Source organism: Schistocerca serialis, chromosome 1 (assembly GCF_023864345.2).
Source record: "Schistocerca serialis cubense isolate TAMUIC-IGC-003099 chromosome 1, iqSchSeri2.2, whole genome shotgun sequence".
Taxonomy (NCBI): Eukaryota; Metazoa; Arthropoda; class Insecta; order Orthoptera; family Acrididae; genus Schistocerca; species Schistocerca serialis.
In genome coordinates this window covers 708,804,179-708,826,830 of record NC_064638.1, presented here as the reverse complement: position 1 = coordinate 708,826,830, position 22,652 = coordinate 708,804,179, and the positions used below count along the sequence as shown (strand labels likewise).

At 37.8% G+C, this 22,652-nt stretch overlaps 1 protein-coding gene across 2 annotated transcripts in view; it reads right to left on the bottom strand.

Annotated features, from left to right (window-relative positions):
- Positions 1–602: 602 nt before the first annotated feature.
- Positions 603–22,652, bottom strand: part of LOC126481012 (uncharacterized) — a 513,788-nt gene continuing 491,738 nt past the window's right edge. For both annotated transcript variants that reach the window (XM_050104472.1, XM_050104479.1), the window contains 2 exons: positions 7,288–7,410; positions 603–2,775 (listed from right to left, as the gene is read on the bottom strand). In XM_050104472.1, coding sequence (XP_049960429.1) covers positions 2,536–2,775; positions 7,288–7,410 — 363 coding nt within the window. In that variant the 3' untranslated portion in view covers positions 603–2,535. The remainder of the gene's footprint in view (positions 2,776–7,287; positions 7,411–22,652) is intronic.

Sequence of the window (22,652 nt, the reverse complement as noted above, 5' to 3'; positions counted from 1 at the left end):
AGGCTTCATCTGCTCTTTTTTGGCTGTTTTATAAAATAACATACAGTACATAAAAACAGAAGGGATGGGAGGAGATATGAAGCATGTGCAAATCTGAAGAGAATTTCATAGAATTGCCTTCTACAGTATTTGCATTTGGCTTCTTTGCTGTAAGTAAAACTTGTTATGGATAAACATACATGGCAGTTTCATTTGGCCCAACAACATTATTTTATTTTTGAGGTAAATTTTTTAAAATATTTTCAGTCATTTTATGCAGAAAAAAATGGCTGTAAAGTACAATTGTATTTTTCAATAAAGTTAATATTATAACGCAGTCTTTGAATTCACTTTTATTCAATGCACAGAATAACTCACTAATTTCAGTTGGTCAGTGCCCCACTCAGTCAATTTTATGATTAGCCTAGTTATTTCACTTCCATGTTAAGTATTCATTCTTATTTATTACCCTCTGTAGGTCAGAGCTGTGTGAATGAAATCTATAAACTTTTTAACAGCTGTGCTAAAAAAGGGAATCTATCACTGAATCTCTGTGGCACACTGTTTCACACCATGAAGAAAGAGTGTTGCACATACAAAGTAAGAAAGAAGAGAAAATACAATTATCAAATCTCAATTGTCTTATTTATTAGAAATACAAATGTAGTATAACAATAAGACTAGATATTTCACAAAGTAGAAAATGTTACGTATTTATGTATTTCAGTATTTAGTTAAGAAACCCTGATTTCTTCCTAAGGCACATCCAGAAAAAAGATGATATATGAGGAATGAGTAAAGAAAGTAACATCTTCTAGTGTACAAAACATGAAGTATATCTTATAACAAAACACATATATACAAAGTACTTCTTTTTTAAATATTTTATATATAATCAAATTTTGCTGTCTCAACTCTGCATTTTATTAACTTGCTTTGGAATTTATACAGAATGGCTGCATGAAACTTAAGTACAACACCTAAGTGATGAGCCATATTCTTCTGTATCAATAATCCAAACTTTAGAAAATAAATATAGTAATGACGACATAACAACAAAATGTGAAATTAACAAAAGAGCACATCAACATGAAACTAAACTTAACACAATTACTTTGTGTGTTCATCTACCAACAGACAAGTTAACTCAAAATGCACAAACACAAACAAGAAATGGAAAATTCTAAAGTTATACTGCTTAGATATTGTGAAGTGATCTGAAACACGTGTTTCAGACAGGGCAATGACTATGAATGTTTTATTTACAGATTCAATCCAAAATAATAATAAACAGCACCACTTCATTAAGAGCCTCTTTGGTTATAAGTTGTATAAAAGCACCATTTAAATTACTGGACAATGAAATCTACAACTTTCATCCAAAATTTGCAAACTGTTAAGTATTTTGCAACAACTGCTGCTGTTATCATATGTTTTTCTGGCCATATGATATAATGAGTTATGGTCTGTCCGTCTAATTGAATGGAGCGACATATATACTAGTATGTAGGCTGTAAAACAGTGTAAATAGGAACAGGGACTCCAGAATGAGTATACAAGTTCACAATGTTTGGTTACCAATATGAAATATATGATTTACCAGAAGAAAATAAACTCCTTTGTAACATGAAAAACATGTCATGAGTAACACACATACTACATTTAATTAATACACCATAACACTCAATGTTCTTGTTTTAACAGATATGTATACACATTATGAATTAGCAAAGGACTTCCACTAAATTAGTTTCAAATTCAGGTAGAAATATTACTTGCCATTCTGCTCTATTGTTCATCTGTTTGAATTACGCATCACATATATATCTGGACATTTCGATGTATCCTATGACATAGTAGTGGAATCCAACACAAGAATTGGCAGTGTTGTACCAAAACAAGCAATGTTGTTATTTCATTCAATGATGTCTTGAAGTGCTGACATATTTGATACAACACAATTTCTCAAACTAAGTTACTTGAGTAACACAATTCACAAAAAGAACATAATCTTTCATCGGTTCCCTGAAGTGTAGTGTAAGAGGCCAAGATTCTTGACTGCAAGCTATGGCAAAATGAATGCAGCTTATTACAGCTAAGAGGTTGCTACTGTCATCATATTTCACCACATACTGCCTAACAACCTCTTTGACAAATCAAGTAATCCCTTATTCATTAAACATCACCACTTTTGATTTTTCAATAACAGTGGAATCCTGCAGTCATTCTAATATGATTACACTAATCAAAATATAACATTAAAAGATATTTAGTATTGTCATTTTATACAGTATATACCTTTCTGTAGGTGACGTGGAGCCCCACAATGTTATAGAAGCCATCAATAATTGCATCTTTAAAGCTTTAACATTAAATAACTTGAAATGTTTTCTTTCAAATTTTGCAAGCATCAATTTCACATCCGACCTAGATCACATTAATTATTCTACAATAAATATTAACAAGGTACAGTTCAACTTTGCAGAATCATGGAAACTTTTGAAAATACAGCACTCCACAATTCAGAGAGATTTCAGAGTAGTGGGTTACTAAAAATTAGGTAGCTGCTGAACGACTGTACTGTGGTGTGGTGTAATACATAACAGCTGATGCAGGTAACTGCCACCGTGATGCGTGAAGCTCAATCAACTGCAGGAGATGCTTTTTAATGAGGGGAGTAGCAGCTGCTGTGAGGAAAGTGTCTCTAATTTTAGCAAGGAGCTGCTGCAATTGTTGTGGGAGTTCTTGGTCCAGGTCCCGTCCAGCAGTAGTCAGCACAAAAAGTAAGCAATCCGTCTGTAAGAGAAGGGTCAAGTAATAAACTAACATTAACATGCAAATTTCATATTACAGCTCTCTAGACAAATTCCAAATGTCCTTTAAATGTAGAAAACAATAATAGTGACCAAAGTATCAAAAACTAACAATTTGGAAATGGAACAGATAAGAAGAATTTTGTCACAGTGATTCACACTTGTCATAAAATATTTATGAGCAAAACAAAAGAGAATATCAGCCCAAAAAAATAGTTGTTCACCAATTTTAAAAACACCGATTTGGGCTGCTTCACTACATGCAACATGGGGATAAAGACAGTTAGAAAAACCATGTAATTTACCAACATTTTTTCGCTTCATCGTCGTACTACTCCTTTCCACATTAACACACTACTTTTTTCACTAACATTAGTTAACGAGTATTTCCCCGATTCTTTAAAGAATCAGGCTTCCGTGTATTGGACAACATCAAGTGTCTGATTAAAAATGAATTAATGCATCAAGATGTATTTGATGTTATGCATGACAGTAAGGTTAGTTTAGGAAAGGTATCCAGTCATGCTTAATGTGCTTTCATTAATAAAACACTGAATGAATATAGACTGGACAGCCTGCAAAACTGTTGTAAATAGAGTTAGTGTTAAAGAAGTAATAAATTAAAATGTCACACCTAATGCTGAAGTTTTACTGCAAGAAAACTGAAATTGTAGTAAGCAACATATTTTCTCCTTTCATCATGGTGAATATCAGCCAGAAAAAATTGATAAAGGTGTGGCATAGAGCACCATAAATATTGATATTTGTTCAGTGTATAAGTGTGCTATCTTTGAGGAGAGGGCTTTGGGGATGTTGGCCACTAACGGCAGTTAGCCTCTGGACTTGTATCTGTGTAGAAGCGAAGTGCTAATAAATCTGTACCTGAGAGAATTCTAATTGTTTACCTACAACTATATCCTATTCCCTCAAAGGTTTGAAATTTAGTTTAAATTCGTTGGAAATCACTAAAAGCCCTTGTTCTCAAATATTGGTTGAATACACTCGGGGTGATTTCCTATGTTGCTCAAGGCGCATACACGGGTTCTAACTGTAGTATTTGTCTTACTGTATTAAACCTTTAACATAAGAGTATATTTTTTAATGGGTTAGTTATGATAGCATGACAGTAACTTAAATTTTTAAATTTGGCCAGTAATCACAGGACATACTGAAATCAAGTAACTGTTACACCTAGGAGCCACTGGATATGCAACCTCAGCTGGAACAGTGTTACCAAACCCCCAGTTACTTGCTTGGTAATATAGATTATTAAGACACTCATTATTAGTAGTATCCTGCACAGAAGATCGGTAAGTGATAAATACATAGAGAGGATAAACAATCGCATCAGAGAACAGTGCAACAGCCTTGGTGTAGTTTTCGTGGATTCGAACAAATTTATTAGTGATAAATGTCTGGGACAAGATGGACTGCATCTGAACAGGCAAGGATCAGCAACATTCAGCAATATATATAGTGATATATGTAAGAACATACTTGACAAGGGAAACTAGTATGCAAATATGGGGGTGTAAAAATTGATAACGAAGTTTCAAACCAGATGCCATTAGGAATATTCAATGAAGTAACAATACGTTAGTAATGCACTTGAACATAAATGGGTTAAGTTCAAATTACACAGATGGCAGAGAAACAAAAATTAATGACTTGCAAATCATTTTGTCAGAAAAACCAAATATCAAGATTGTATGCTTGAATGAACACTGGCTTACAAAGGATAGTATCAAAATCTTAAATAACCTTGATAATTTTTATGTTGCCAGCAGCTTTTGTAGAAGTAATTTAACTTGAGGCGGATCATGCATACTAGTGGAAAGATCAATGGAATATAAAGCAAGACTCGATTTTGATTCCCTTAGTGAAGAATGTATATTTGAATGTTGCTGCGTAGAATTACGGCAAAATATTGTAATTTTATCTGGGCACAGAATTCCGGGCGCAGAAATAATGAAACATTTTTTTTCGAAATTCCTGCGTCTATTGCAAAAACTTCAAAAAGAAACCAAGAAGAGTGTCATAATAAACGCTGATTTCAACAAAGATCTAGCCAGTGAAGCCAATAACTCAACAAAATTCATTGATATGATTCAAACATCGGGTTTCAGTGCAAATTTAACTGATTTCACTCATGTAAATGAAGTGTCTGCAACATGTATAGATAATATTTTAACCAATTACACTAATATTTTAACCAATTACACTAATATTTTAACCAATTACACTTATAATGAGGCAAATAAGTTTTGTTTGGATTAAGGACTTTCTGATCATTGTACTCTGTTTATGGAGTTAGCAAAAACAATAGAACTTACCAAAAACAATAGAACCTTGCTAAAAAAAAACCTACACCAAACGCCAGTTCAGCAAAGAAAATACAAACTTATTTGAACGTAGATTAAATAAAGTGGAGTGGTCTATAGATCATAGTATTTCATGCTCTGAAAATTTTGCTACTTTCTCGGAAAAATTCCTGCTCGTTTTTAATGAAACTTTCCCCCTTTCTGTGCATCATGAAAAAGTAGGAAATAAAGTAAAGTGGATTACTGAAGGAATAAAAATCTCGAGTGCAAGAAAAAGATGGCTACATAGGGAACTAAAACATAATAAAAGTCCTGATTTTGTTACCTATGTAAAAGATTACAAAAATATTTTTTAAAAAAGTTGTAAAGGCAGCCAAAGAACTGGCAAATAATATAATTATATTGGATAGTGAAAACAAATCAAAGGCATTATGGTCAGTGATCAAAGCTGAAACAGGTGCCACAGGTAGAGGCCATGATATTTCTGAAATCAAGATAGAGGATAAAACTATTGTAAATCTTGCTCAAATTTTTAAATTGTTTAATGAATTCTTCATAAATGTAAACAATGTAGCAGAGTATCCAGACGCAGTCAATTTCTTCAATGGTGAGCAGCCTCATGGTGAATTTTTGAGTACATTTACAAAAACTACAGTAAAAGATACAGAAAATGTGATACTGTCACCAAAAAATAAAACATCAGCAGGATGGGATGGGATGGGATGCCAACAAAAGTGTTAAAAACAGTCTCTAAAATAACTGGACAACCATTTCATCACAAGGAGTACCCCAAGGTTCTGTCTTAGGTCCCATTCTGTTTTTGTTTTACATAAATGATCTGCTATTTAATATTGAGTGTCATTGAATTTTATTTGCAGATGACACACCTTTAATCATTGAAAGTAACATTACAGATGAAATTCCACAAACTGTATTAAATGCTTTAGAAAACTTAGATACCTGGTTTGATTTAAATGGGTTAAAATTAAACAAGGAAGACTCAGTTAATGCAATTTAAAACAAAACAAGCAAAATTAAATGATATTCAGATCAGTCACAGAAACCAGGTTTTGCAGGAAGCTAGCTGTGTGAAATTCATGGGAATGCAACTAGATATAAATCTATCATGGGGTCACACACACAGTACCTTGCAAATAAATTAAATGAGAATACTGTACAATGCTACCAGTATGGGCATAAGAAAAGTAGTATATCACAGCTACTTTGAGTAAGTAATAAGGTATGGAATTGTATTTTGGGATACGTCAAACTATATGTGTCGAATACTAAAACTTCAGAAAACCATCATTAGAAATATGCACAATGTAGGGCGAAGAAAATCGTATCACCCACTCCTAAAAAATCTGAGTATACTATGTGTTTCCTGACTATACTTATATGAGATGATTGTCTTTACACAGTAACTCTGATTTATTTGTAGCAAATCATTTTCAGCATGATTACAACACCAGAAATCAAAATAATTTTATGCTACCAACCCACTATTTAAAAATTTATGCTCAAACACCACACTATATGTGTATGAAAATTTATAACAAAGTGAATGGAAGAGCATTGCTCAGCATAAATTTAGAAACACTGAAAAAATCCTTATATGAGAAACTATTGCAGAAATGTTACTATTCAGTAGAAGAATCATAAATGACAACCTGAAAATTTGAGCAGGAGAGAGCAAGTACTTAGGACTGTTAATCTTAAAACTTTGTTACTTCTGAAGAAAAACTATTAATTGCTTAATTAAGTAATTATTCAGTACTGTATATTATGTTACTGGTATTATAAGGAAAACTGTAAACCAGTTTTTATGTTTTGTTGAGTCTCCTGTACATTTAAGTCAATGACTTGAAATTGTATGTTAAGAGACAATAAACTTCCACTTCCCTTACTATTAAGTGCTGTGGATGTTGTAACAATGCTGATATTTGACACATTTATTTTTGCTCTAGTCTTCTTGGAAAAAGATTTTCAACTAAGGAAGTTGATCAACTCAAATGCAAGGGAAAAGAATTGAGATTCAGCAAATTTTTGTCTTTACTATACTACAGACGAAACTTGTTTAAGAAACTTTCAAGACTGGAGCAAAATGAAAATAATCTCTCATTTAAAGACATAAGCAATATAAAAGCCATGATTATGAGCAATGCTTCACTTACATCGCCTTCAGTGGTAGGAGGTTTTACACAGTCCTGACAACCTTTGTACAACAGGTTTAATAGCACCAAACCAGGAGGTATACCTTCATACTGTGTCCGCAGCTGAAGTTGGCGGCGTTTCAGCTGAAAAAAAGAATTTTTTCACTTGATGAGTTAAACTGGTGTTGGGTGTAACAACAATTTCCTCAATTTCAACACTGTTTCCTATTTTCATCAATTCAAAATTATGTAAAATGAAATGTGCTTTACTCGAGTCTGTCAGCATTTTTTAATAATTGAAGACATCTAAATTCATATAATACATCGAGCTAAATAGAGCTGTTCCATGATGTTTATGTTTATGGCTGTTATTGAAAACAATCGGTGAAGGAGCTTTATGGTCAATGTGATACAAAAATTCTTTTAATACTTCTTTCTTGTGTGATGCCCTTTTATCCAGCCAGTGCCATATTGGGACCAGTATGTTACTTCTATTTCATGAAGAACAAACCACAGCCATATACAGGTTATTATTATGATGGGGTAGCCACTCCCAAAGGCAATTTAGAGTTACTGCCAGTTCTTACCTAGAGATGAATCTGTGTACCTCTAATGTCCATCTACAGTGAAATTGCATGGTAAAATACGACACTGTGGTACCAAGTGTTTGTACATTATCCATAGGAAGTGAGACATAGGAACCATTACAGTGTCTACCTAGGTGGCTGTGGAAAGCCACCTCAAAACCACGTTCAGGCTGACCAGCACACTTGTTAAACCACAGGGCAGATTTGATCCACATTCTGATAATGTGGTACTCTAACACACTCAGCTATCCAGACAGGTTTTCTTATAACATTTTAGTGTGTAAACTGAATCATAGTTCAATTTGGCATTTTGAGCACCCACAAAGTATTACCAGTCATGAAAGTCACAGTACCTACCAGAATAAAATCTTAGATATCAAAACCTGTTAACCACCTTACCTATCAAACTAAAAGCTAGGTGGAAAACAAGCTCCTGAGTAAATAAGCGTGTTAAAATGTGTGTTTTTGCAACACAGGAGTCAAGCTGGTCCCAGGTCCAATCTGCTTCATGGATTAATGATGGGGACTGGTGTACTGGCTAGCCTGGAAGTAGTTATTGGACCGTTTTCCAGGTACTGATCTTACGGGCTAGAAGATGCTCCTTAATTTTTAAGTTATTTTTTAAAGTAATATTATACCATTTTTATTATCAAACTACAAAGCCAGACTAAAAAGAAATTCTTAATGTATAAAGCTGAACTGACCTTTAAAATCCCTGAGAACTATTTCTTCTTCATCAATGTCCTCTTCACATATAAGATGGTCTTCACTGGCATCAAGAGCATTACTTATGCCCCACTTGAAATATTTAACAATGTCTTCTCTCACTCTAGACCACAAATGTTTTATTCACTGACACAACTGTTTGATTGTAGATCATTTCAAAGCTCTCTTCAATGTGAATTCATGTTGGGTTTCAGCCCTCATCAATTTGTTCCATTCCTCTCTCATATACACTTTAAACAGTTTATTTTTCAAGACATCAAGAGGTTGCAGTTGTGAAGTTATCTCCTCCCAGAATAACAGCAAGCTCTGTATTTCCCTGTCTCAATTTCTATTTCACAAAATTTTTCAAATGGCCACTAAAATGATCTAGCAAAAGAACAGAACTCTTCTTGAATAAAATACCTTGCTTCCTCTCCCACACTCTGTTAATCCATAATTCCATACCAGCCTTGTCCATCCAACCCTTGTCATGCGCATGAACAACATTGCCTGGCAGTATTTCAGAGGGTTTTGGCATTGTTCTGTGCTTGAAAATGATAATTGGATTAACTTTAGTACCATCAGCACAACATGAAAGTAGAACAGCATAGTGCATTTTTTCTTACCCACTTGTTTTTTTAGTTACAGTTTTATCACCTTTCATGGCAACAGTTCTGTTAATCTGCCCATCACATGTCAGAGGAGTTTCGGCCATATTTGCTTTAGTTCCACACTGAATAATAAAGTGATGGAAAGATAATATTTTCTCTTCATACTCTTGTGGTATTTTCTGAGATCTTTTGGTTTTGGTTCACATGCTAAGTACATGACGCTTCATAAACCTGTAGCACCAACCAACACTACCCTTAAAGTCTTAAGTTCCACTTCTAGAGCTAGCTTATGAGCATGTATTTGAATCATTTTTGTATTAATTCCAGTGCCATTTTGACGGTGTCATTTCAGTACGTCATCATCTAGTTTTGTTCATTTTACATTCAGTCCTCTATTTGCACATTTAATTTTTCTCATTTTTTTTCTCCCCCAGTTCTTCTTTAATAGCCCGCCAATTGCAAATGGCTTTTTCTGTATGTGGAGGACCAAAATGCCACTCAGTTGCTCTGCTTCCATGTTATTCCATGTATAGCCTTCATCATAAGAATAACTTTTATTTTTTCCATTATGAAAGTAGCTACTAACAGAAATGATGTACTGTTACTGATAACACAAATCACTTTCAATTCAGGTTCTCTGGCACTGTAGACTGCAATGGCTACACAGTGTTCTGGGTTTGTGATTGCAGGGCATGAGGGAGACAGTGTTACCAAGCTTGTGAACCCTTGAAACTCATGTTCATTGCATAGGTGCACTTCTGCTACCAGTGCCATATAGAGTGAGTTTTCCTCTGCATAGAATATATGGACATTTTTAAGACTGGCAGGAATTGTATTAATTTCGAGTATAAGAAGCACATGAATTTTGGAGGCAATTTTTAAAAGAGAAAGGTGTATCTTATAGTATGTAAAATACAGTAAATAGAGGCCTGGTTCCAATGTACCACCCCAGTTATATGAAGCACCAACACACTGAAAAACTGTCACATTTGAAAGTGCAATGTACACTAGAAACAGACGGAAGAGGTACACAGATTCCTCCCCAGAGAGGAGCAGTGACAGTAGCTTTAAAATGCCATTGGGAATGGAAATCCCAGTGTAATAACAGCCTACATACAAGTATGGTTAATTCTCTGTGAAAATTGTGAATTCCCATAGTACTCCTGAACTGGAACTGGTGGATATTGGGACAAGGAAGGAAGGAAGGAAGGAAGGAAGGAAGGAAGGAAGGAAGGAATGCACCCAGGAAGCTCTGGAAAAATTAAACTAATAATCATGAGAAAAACTGTTTACAGTATGGCCACAAACACTAATGCCAAACTTTTTGTGGTTAGCAATTTTGGCTGCATGTCCACACACACAACTTAATGTTTATGAATATTGGCTTTTGCAGCCCTTGTTATTTTTAATAAAACATGTATGGATACAAGGCTGCATCATCACATCGTTTCAGTGGGTTTTAACACTGATGCTGCTCTATATAACTTTACAACATGATCATAAATCTGGAAAACTTTTTAATTTCGTGTTTGTAAAACTATTACCAACTATGTCATGGACTACAAAACAATGCAAGGATCAGTCATGCAAATTACTACACACCTGGTGAAGAGAATGGACAAAGTGTCGCTTGCTGCAAAACTGAGATGTTGAGAAACTGACAGGCATATTGATAAAATTTCAGGAAATGTCCTTCGTCAGAGCTGTTCAAGATATCTCAGTATGTTAGAGCTCAGAATAGGTTCTAAGATTATCTAACAAACTGGTGTCAAAGGATATTGGACAGCAGTTTTGTGGATCACTTATACTATCTTTCTTGTAGATGGATGTGACCTTTGCCTTTTTCCAAGAACTGATTACAGTTTTTCGATCGAGGTATCTACAACAGATTATAGTTAGAAGAGGGGGCTAACTCACCCACGAATTCAGTACACAATCTCACAGGGATTCCATTGGGCCCTGGAGCTTTGTTCTGTTTTAAAGATTTGAGCATTTCTCAACACCACTGATACTAATACTTATTCCATTCATCTTTCCAGTGGTACGATGATTAAATTGGGGTAATTCTCTTGGGTCTTCCTTTGTAAAGGAACATATGAAAATGGAGTTAAGCATTTCAGATTTTGCTTTGCTACCCTCAATTTCAGTTCCTGTCTTAGTGACGAGGTACTGGACACTACATTTGGTGCCACTAAAAGGCGTTACAGGTGAACAGAATCTCTTTGGATCTTGTGAAATGTCATTTGACAATATTCTTCTATGGTAGTCATTGAAGGCATCACACATTGCCCTCTTGACAGCCAAACGTGTTTCATTCAGCATTTATTTACAGTTCTATGCTTCGTTTTACACCTATTACACAGTAATCTGTTTTTTTAGAAGTTTCTTTACAGTGAATATATACCTTTGAGGTTCCCTCCCATTATGAGCTGTTCTACTGGGTACATATCTATCCGGTGCATGGTCAACTATTCTTTTAAAATTGAGCACAGTTCCTCCACACGCTCCTACCCTATGATGCAGTTTCAAGTTTCTCATTGAGATAAACAATAATGATATTTTGTCTAGTTTCCTCAACATATATAGCTTTCTGCCTGTTTTAGTTGTTCTTTTTACATTGGTAATCAATGTTGCCACAAACGTGCCATGCTCACTGATACCAGTTTCGATGTGGACATCCTCAACAAGGTCAGGTCTATTTGTTACCATTAGATCCAACATATTTCCATCATGAGTGATGTTCATAACTACCCCTTCTAGGTAGTTTTCAGCATTTAGTAAAGTTCCACAGGATGTCTTATGCCCATCACTAACAAAACTGTAATTTTCCCAATTGATTGTTGGATGTTTAAAGTCTCCACCAGTGATTACAGTATGATTGGGGAACTTATATATACAAGTGAATTGAGGTTTTTTTCTAAGGCTTTCAGTTACCTAACGAGATGAGTCTCATGGGCGATAGAAAGATACAATTTTCATTTTATGCTCGCCGCTGATACTGAGTTTTGGCCAATCTCACATACTGCTTCAATTTCTGTCTCAGTGGATTTGAGTTTGCCTACTGCGACAAAAAAACAACCTCTATTTGCCATTTCCCCAACCTTTTGATTTACACTTAAATTTCCCCAAAAAGAATCTTGCTGAGCACCACCCCAGATAAATTTAGCATTGTCTTTTAACAGCTCTTGGAGTGCCTGGATTTGATACAAAAATCTTTGGTAAAATGACAGTAATAAGAACACAATCTGAGGAAGCTTCTCACATCTCTAATACTTTTAGGAATAGGAAATTCTATTATAGATCTCACCTTTTCTGGGTCTGGCCGCACACATTCATTTGACACAAGGTGTCAGAGTATTTTGATTTCTTTTGCTCCAAAGAGCCACTTTCTTAGATTAAGTTTCAGTCTGTCTTGTTGGAGACACTTAGGAATGGCCCTCAGTCTTTTTATGTGTTTATCAAATGCCTCTGAGAACACTATAATGTCATCTAAATAACAAAGACATATCATCCACTTCAGGTGACTTACAAGATTATCCATCATCCGTTCAAAGTTGCTGGTGCATTACACAAACCAAACGGCATTACCTTAAACTCATACAGCCCCTCAGGGGTGATGAATGCAGTTTTCTCATGATCAGCCTCATCTACTTCGATTTTCCAGTATCCCGAGTACATGTCCATGGTTGAGGAAAACTTAGCCCCCTTCAGACAATCTAGTGTATCGTCAATTTGTGGAAGAGGGTAAACATCCTTTTTAGTTATCTTATTAAGCTTCCTGTAATCAGCACAAAAGCGCCAAATGCCATCCTTTTTCCTGACAAGAACCACTGGTAATGACCACTGGTAATGGCTCTTCGAAGGCTGAATGACGTCATTATTCATCACTTTCTCTACCACGTCATGAATTATTCGACGTTCTGTTGCTGACACACAGTATGCCCTCTGGCTTATTGGTTGATGGTCTCCAGTACTAATCCGGTGCTTCACTGTTGATTTGTCTAATTTGCTCTTCACCTGTGGATTGAAGCATTCAGAGAACTCTTTAAGAATGGCAAGTAGCTTCTTCTGTTGTTCCTTAGTGAGATCTAGTGATAGTCGAGATAGAAGATCTTGTCTCGTAGTGGTAGTGCTAATTTCGCCCACAGACTCGGCATGGGAAGTTCCTATGATGCTCAGCTGTTCTGCAATTAATGGCTCAGCGTTTGCTATGCACATGCGTCTTGCAAGGCTCTGCGGTTCTCGGCAACAGTTAACTATCCACAATTCACCGAATCTGATCTTAAACAAGGCAACAGAGGCTGGAATGTCCAAATTATTCTTCAGTTGTATGCTTTTCTTACATTCCACTACAAGATCCATGGGTTGATGCATGGCATAACACATGACAGTTACCTATCTAGTGCTGACAGCAGGAATGATCACTTCATCCAGCACATAGTCTCCACACACTCAGATGTGCATCTTCCTGTCCACAGTATCTCATCTCGTCTAGCATAATCTTCAAGCGAACACAACCTATAATTGCCTGAGAAGCTTTCAAAAAGTCCCATCCAAGAATGACATCATGACTACACTCTTGCAAGACAATGAATTCTAAGGGCTGTGTATGGCCACTGATACCCACACGAATGACTCATCTTCCTGTAGGTTTTACATATTTCCCATTAGCCACCTTCAGCAGAGGGGTTTTGTAGTCAACAAATACGGTTTTCTGCAACTGGCGACGGTACTTCTCCGAAATGACTGAATATTATGCTCCAGAGTCCACAAGAGCTTGGGCTGGTCGGCCATCCATGAGGATATCGACATAGTTTCGTATCTTTTTTGTAGTGATCGGCGGCAGAGGATTTCTCTCTTCAGCAGCCTCACCTCCAAGGAAGGTCGCACCCTTTAGTTTTCCAGGTTGCGGCGGCTAGGTGATTGGCTGAAGCTTCTAAACGGCGATGGAGATCTTGTTCGGCATGTTGGGGAGCGTCCTCTCCAGCGGCTAGCTTGCAGCAATGGTGACCTACGTCATCCTGCACCCACATCATCTTGTTCATCTTCGTCGTCCCGGAGTTGGCGTTGGCTAAGATCAGTGGCCTGCTGTCTTCTGGCACAGGCATCATCAAATATCTGCCACCTTTCTCAACAATATTGCACCACATGTCTCGGTCGTCCGCAGTGGAAACAGCTGGTTGGTTATCCTGGGTCCTCCAGACATTAGTCTTCCTTGGTGCCCAAACAGGTTCCTCATGTGGCATTGTAGAAATATAACTTCGCCTGGGGCTCCACCGTTTTAAAGGGAAATGAAGGACGAGAGATTGGGTTAATGTCTGTTCAACTCCCTCCCTTATGACCACTTGAAGCTTCTCGGTTTTTTTCTCACTGTGCAATCCAAGTGCCTTCTGAATTCCCTCTCTCACTATCTGACAAAGAACACTTATGAAATCAGTTTTTTCATCTATCACAGACATCAATACAACATTTGGAAGCTGTTAAAAATTGTTGCATTTAATTTTTTTTTTGATACATTGTCTCGATATACTGGCACCATTTTATGAAGGAGTCTACTCTCTAAACCTCCTTCAGGAGTAGGGATTGATGCATGTTCTCAGCAACACCCTTCATGAGATGTGCAACCTTATCTTCCTCCTTCATTCTAGGATCCACTATTTTACACAGCTCCAAGACGTCATGAATGTAGGATGCTGTAGTTTCTCCTGGCTGCTGTGCCCTGCACTTTAATTTATCTTCAGCCTTCCACTTCTGTCATTGTGTGTCACTGAAATACTCACATAGTTCCACCTGGAATACTTCCCAGCTTGTGAACTTCCCCTCGCTGTTCTCATACCACTGCTTGGCAGTGCCATCCAACTAGAAAAATACATTAGCCAAACACACAGTGTCATCCCATTTGTTAAATTTGGCTATACGCTCATCTTGGCCATTGTCACCAGAGAACCCGGAAGGATGTCTCACGTGGTGGCACACAATTGCTGTCATTGTAACATCCTCCTCTTCTTCTGTCTCCTATAGAGCGCGATCTGTTGAATATGGCTCAAACTCGGGTTTCTCACCACGTACACGGCGGCTCTGTCAAGGTCTGATAGGAGCCACTGTGTCGTCGATAATGTGCGCTATCTCAAGTCCCAATACCAAGCTCCTCCACCAGACTAATGTCATGTAGAAGAAGATGTAATTAGATGAATGACGAACACTAATGTCACTTAACGAAGGTTTATTCAGCACTTGCACATACAAGATCACGGAGCAAACTGCCTCCAGTCAGAACACATATGGTATATATAAAGTTACAGGAGATTCCAGTACAATGATTATTGACATGTTTGGATCCTTCTAGAATGTACTCAAACCGAATATAGAAATTAAAATTTTACAATTCAGGTGAGTTTTGAACTCACAACCCACCATGCAACAGTCTAGTATCATAACCCCTACACCACGGTGTCTGTGCTACTCTGCTTCTTCTGTGCCAATATCACTGCTATTAATTTCAGGTTTCAACCAGCTTTCCATACCTAATATAATGTGAGTTCACTGCTGTTCATTTTATTGCGAATGCTTCAGTAGTTAACTAGTTAGATTTTAATACTCTCACCTGTGGGAAGCATTTCTTTTGGTCTTACACTGATACTTCGGGTTTCCTTCAGCTATTGTTATCTGGATTGGTTGAAGAGTCACCTAATCTAAAAAAAAAAAAAAAAAAACACATTGTGTGTGCCCCCCGCCCCCCCCCCCCCCCAAACAGTCAGCTACTTGAGTAGCAGCCTCTGATGTGTAGTGCACACCTGACCTATTTTGGGTAACCTTACAGTTAACCCTCTAGCCAAAGTCCAGGAAGGCGCAGCCTAGCTTGTCGCAGAACCACTGATGTCTCTGATTCAGTCCTTCCACTACACTCAAAATTAAATTTCCACCATTAGTTCTGGGGACATTGCTGCAAAATTGTGAGCTTTGTTGAAACTCCACACACAAGGCTGGTCTTCTCAACCTTCTCTGCCAGTCACTGGAATGACCCATGAATCACCTCTGAGCTCGGACAACAGGCAACATTTGTTCCAATGCGCATCACAATCTGCAGTTAGTTGCACCCTGTTCCCTCAATGGCTGCCAGAATAGCCTCCTCAACATGCTGAATGAGGCCCCCAGGCATACACACTGAGCGCAACTGGAGTCCTTTCCTTTCTCTTGCTACCATTTCCCTATGAGGTACAATCTTTTCCATACATTTGAGCTGCCTACCCTTTTGTGTTTGTCTCCTCCTGACACTGGATAAAACTAGTTTCCCCAAAACAGGTGAAGTGAGTCCCATTGGCTCAGTTTCAGTTACAGTGAAAGACAAGACCTCAAACATATTGGTTGGTGGGGGGGGGGGGGGGGGGGGGGGGGGGGGCAGTGGAACACACCGAGTCCTCCCTAGTCTCCGTTCACCGTGTGCAGGACACCTAGATCTACCATTGACATGCCACTCACAGTTGAGAGGAATAGACTTGCGACGTCAGGTAACGCCACCACCAATAATCACATGGAGTGACTCCTGGGGACCTGGGAGGCCGAGCATGACGGAAAAGATGGCTCAGCATGCAATCCTCACCAAACAATATGCACAAAAGGTCTTTCACACATGTAGCAATATGGGGTGGAGTGCCACCCACCTTCCAGCAGAGCCAGCTAGAGATGAGCTGACTCCTCCTCTCACTACAGCTCATATTATACACAATTCTCATGTGATGTCACTGGTGTGTTGCCATCCAGTGCCATATATTGGCGAGTTTTTGCACTCACTTTTGATTTTAATAAAATCCTGTGTCATTTCAGGCACGTGTGTCAATTTTTCTCTCTCTACCTACATTATTTCATGAATTAGTGGTCATTCTGTATATTTAAAGGAAAATGAGGAGGTGTATTTCCAAATATCTTCATTAAGTTGAGAACAAATGATCATGCAATTACTCTGTTTACTGAAAAAGGAAGCACTGTGATTTGTATTTATATAACATTGTGTCCACTTTCTTTCATTATAAGATAACTGTATTTTTTATGTTAATATACAGAACTATAATCATTTCCAGTAAGAAACAATTACAAAATGAAGTTTAGTATACAGAGAACTTGTTAAAGAATAGCTATTGTGCTGGTCAATGCAGTTGACAATATGCAATGAATGGACCAGGAAAAAAAAAAAATTAGCCTACCCGCCTTTCATCAGTGGTTTGATAACCAACAAAATAGGTCATATAGTAAGAAACTGAACAGTAATGTAGTATTATTATATTTTATGCTCAGAAGAGGCTGTAAGCTATGTCCTATAAATGGCAATTAAACTACCTGCACTGCATTATTCTGCCTCTACATGTAAGTTAACCTCAGGAACTAGTGTAGGGATTTTAATAAACTTTCCACTATATAATTTATTACCACAGTGCTGGACAAGATGTGTCATACCTCATGGTATTTAATGTTTACAATGTTCCTAGTTAATATTGAATGAGCTGAGTAAGGTTAGTGAATAATATAATGGAAATTATTTACATGTAAAATACAGAAAAATAATAAATTTGCAGCACAGAACAATGGCCCCTGAACTAACATACGGTGCAGGTAAAGTATTTTTAAAACTGCTAAGAAAATCATTAAAATGTGAATTGGATTGGTTAAAGCATAGACAGCAGTTAAGGTTTTCTCTGTAACAACAACTTAACTGAAATATGAGATCAAGATACAGAGCATTAAACATTTCAAATAGTTTTTTTGTTAATTTCAAAATCTTTTTACATGGACTAAATTTCAATTGAATATGAACGAAATATTGTGATCTCATGATATACAGGGTGTTACAAAAAGGTACGGCCAAACTTTCAGGAAACATTCCTCACACACAAATAAAGAAACGCTTAATTTCCATGTTAGAGCTCATTTTAGTTTCGTCAGTATGTACTGTACTTCCTCGATTCACCGCCAGTTGGCCCAATTGAAGGAAGGTACTGTTGACTTCGGTGCTTGTGTTGACATGCGACTCATTGCTCTACAGTACTAGCATCAAGCACATCAGTACGTAGCATCAACAGGTTAGTGTTCATCACGAACGTGGTTTTGCAGTCAGTACAATGTTTACAAATGCGGAGTTGGCAGATGCCCATATGATGTGCGGATTAGCACAGGGCAATAGCCACGGCGCGGTACGTTTGTATCGAGACATATTTCCAGAACGAAGGTGTCCTGACAGGAAGACGTTCGAAGCAATTGATCGGCGTCTTAGGGAGCACGGAACATTCCAGTGTATGACTCGCGACTGGGGAAGACCTAGAACAATGAGGACACCTGCAATAGACGAGGCAATTCTTCGTGCAGTTGACGATAACCCTAATGTCAGCGTCAGAGAAATTGCTGCTGTACAAGGTAACGTTGACCACGTCACGGTATGGAGAGTGCTACAGGAGAACCAGTTGTTTCCATACCACGTACAGCGTGTGCAGGCACTATCAGCAGCTGATTGGCCTCCATGGGTACACTTCTGCGAATGGTTCATCCAACAATGTGTCAATCCTCATTTCAGTGCAAATGTTCTCTTTACGGATGAGGCTTCATTCCAACGTGATCAAATTGTAAATTTTCACAATCAACATGTGTGGGCTGACAAAAATCCGCACACAAGTGTGCAATCCCGTCATCAACACAGATTTTCTGTGAACGTTTGGTCAGGCATTGTTGGTGATGTCATACGGGATACTCTACCTGTGCTGCTAGAACATGTGCCTTTACAAGTACGACACAACATGTGGTTCACGCACAATGGAGCTCCTGCACATTTCTGTCGAAGTGTTCGTACGCTTCTCAACAACAGATTCGATGACCAATGGACTGGTAGAGGCAGACCATTTCCATGGGCTCCACGCTCTCCTGACCTCAACCCTCTTGACTTTCATTTATGGGGGCATTTGAAAGCTCTTGCCTATGCAACCCCGGTACCAAATGTAGAGACTCTTCGTGCTCGTATTGTGGATGGCTGTGATACAATGCGCCATTCTCCAGGGCTGCATCAGTGCATCAGGGATTCCACGCGACGGAGGGTGGATGCACGTATCCTCGCTAACGGAGGACATTTTGAACATTTCCTGTAACAAAGTGTTTGTAGTCACGCTGGTACGTTCTGTTGCTGTATGTTTCCATTCCATGATTAATGTGATTTGAAGAGAAGTAATAAAATGAACTGTAACATGGAAAGTAAGCGTTTCTGGACACATGTCCACATAACATTTTCTTTCTTTGTGTGTGAGGAATGTTTCCTGAAAGTTTGGCCATACCTTTTTATAACACCCTGTATAATGTGATATTGTAAAATATGAACTATTGACTGATTTGGACTTCAGTTAAGTTGTCACTCTAGAAAATGATTCAGTTGTAATACTTTCTTTAGGATACATTACGAATTAGATGTCTTCTTCTGGACAATGAAACAGGGACACTTCTCGAAGGTCTTTTGGTGTATTCTTTTCTTATCTTCCCTTCTATCTTTCAGATGCTTCTCAAAGTAATACTGCAGTTTATATCTTTAATTGCCAACTTCTGTGCTGCTCTTATACACATTCTATGTGCTACATTAGTTCTGTATTGAGCCAACTGTTTTAAGAGTCTTTCACATTCCTGCTTTTATTAATTCATTCCTCTAACATGCATTACTAACATTTCTATCTTCTTTGGCTTCATTGCAAAAGATTCCCAAAACCATTAAAGTTTGATTACCTTTTATATATTGCATAACCCTTAAATTTGTTGTGTAATTTCTCTATCCCAGCTGTCATAGCTATTCCAGCAATTGTTACTCCACTTATAGAGGTTAACCTTTATTGAACTACATAAAGAAGAACAAAAAAATCTGGCATTCTAGAATGTAGTGTTAGCGCCCTTAACTGTGTAGGAAGGTTACAGAACTTGAAAAGAGAAAGTGATATAGGAACATAGTGTGAATTAATGAAGTGTGGTGGCAGGAAGAAACGGATTTCTGGTCAGATGAGTAACAGATTATCAACACAAAATCAAACTGAGGTAGTATGTACCAGAAAACAGAAATGTGGGTTAACTATCAAGAATTAAATGTGTTATCATTGATAGGCACAAAGTCATCAGCAGCTGTACAAGTATATATGCCATGTAGCTCTGCAGTTGATTCAAAAGTAGGGAAAGGAAGAGAGGAAGAAAATAGTAGAACATGGACTAGGGTGATGTAATTAAAGGAGGACTTGCCCGATAAATTTAATCAGTGCTAATAATCGGATTGAATTTAAGTTCTAGGAAGCTTATTCTGAAAATCTTTATCTTGGGAATGGCCTTATGGATGATAAACAATATACCCAAGAAAAGAATAAAAGCTTTTGAAATATTGTGTTTAAAGAATGATTCCGAGGATAAGATGAGTAGATCGAGTAGCTAATGAAGAGGTAATGCACCAAACTGGGGAGTAAACAGCCTCATGGAACAGCTTGAATGAAGGATAGGTTGATAGAACACATCCTGGGACACCAACGAATAGTTAATTCGGTAATGGAAAGAACTGTAAGGTGGGACAAGTGTAGGCTGGACTTGATTGCAGCAAGTAGGTTCAAAAGAGTGTAGGTTGCAGTAGACAGAGCTGAAGAGTCTTCACACAGGATACACTAATATGCAGTGCTGAGTCTATAGTCTTCAAACTGAGGATGACAACAACAACACTGAAAATTCTCTTTAGTTTCATGTCCCTCACTCATATTTCATCTCACTACAATCTGAACAGCACAACATTTGTGTCTGCCTACAAATTTTGGACATGTATTGCCCACCCAATCAGAGGATCTGAAACATTTGTGATGCCTCTAAAGGGCCCCAGAAAACCTCATGAGGTGACTTAATTATATTTAAAAAAATTTGTCAACAAAAATAGACATATATTAATATGGCTACAGTTACAGTTATTTTTGTTTTTAATGTTCTGGTACTGTCCATCTGTACCAACATCTCCAGCTTTGTTTCCCCATTCCAAGGATTTCATCAATTTCTGTCTGTTTTTGAGCAGTCTTATCATAAGGTTATTTGGCTGTGAAGGTCTCATATACTAAAAATGCCTATACCAAATGTAGACAGACAAATGTCATTAATTACCCTAATGAACATAGGAATATCTTAATGGCAATTACAAGCATGAAGAATCACTATCTTTTTCCATCTCTCTATTAGTTCTATGACACACTAGCAATCTATCACAGTGAGGCATATATTCAACAACTTCTGGGTCATTGATATTATGTTCATTTCATATATTATTGTTTTTCATTTGTAACAAAAATACAATAGTCAACAACATGAAAGTTATTTTGAAAACCAAAGTATAGGGTGTCAATAATTAAAGTTCCAGTTTCAAAACAGGGGAGACAGAGACCCACTGCTTGAAGGATGTCAAATTTGAAGAGCATATTACTGATGCAAGAGGAAACAGGAAGGGGGTGGGGGGGAGAGGGGGGGGAGAGGGGGGGGGAGAGGGGGGGGAGAGGGGGGGAGAGGGGGGGAGAGAGAGAGAGAGAGAGAGAGAGAGAGAGAGAGAGGGGGGGGAGAAGACACCAATAGATGGCTCTGTAAATGTCAGAATATGCACACCAATATACACAAGGCACACAGCTGTTCCACAGTTTGCAATCCAGGCATCCAACATGACCGTCTCCATGAAGCATTACATGTTGCTGGTAAAGCTCTTTTACAAGAACAGTGTCTGTGAACCAGTATCCCTGCAGAAGTTCTGTGCACTCAAGGGTATGAAGAAAGGCATTGGTCCAATGTCTGCTATGGGTATGGAGAAAATGATTACCAATTTTGAAAAGACAGGTTCTTGCGACATGCAATGTGCAACAGGGGAAAAAAGTAGTTGATCCAATATCCATCTACGATGTGGCCAGACCACTGCAGGAGGGGTAGGGTGGGGGTGAGTGAACATGCAGTGCACGGGTAACTGCCCATACACTGGACATGCCTGCAAGCACAGTGCATAAAATCCTACGAAGCACCCTGCATTGACAGCCATACAAAATCATCCATGTTCAGGAGTTCCTTCCTGCAGACCTGCCAGCAACATAAATATTCACTCTGGAATTTCTTGCTAGCTTGGAAGTGGGCAATGAATGGCCATGGAATATTATGTGGTCAAACAAAGTTCAATTCCATCTCCATGGACGTGTCAGTAGGCAAAATTGCAGAAGACTGGCAATGGGAAATCCACAAGCACATCAACCAGTAACACTTCATCCTGCTAAGGTAACTATGTGGTGCAGATTGACGCCATTGTTTATCATAGAACTGTATTTATTCGAGAAGATGAGTTCTGAGAATCCTGTTATCTATACCATGACTGGTAAAGGCTACGAGAGTCTTTTGGGCATCAACATCATTCCAACCCTTCAACAGTGTGGACAGCATTATTTAATGCAAGACAGCACTCCTCTGCACACTGCAC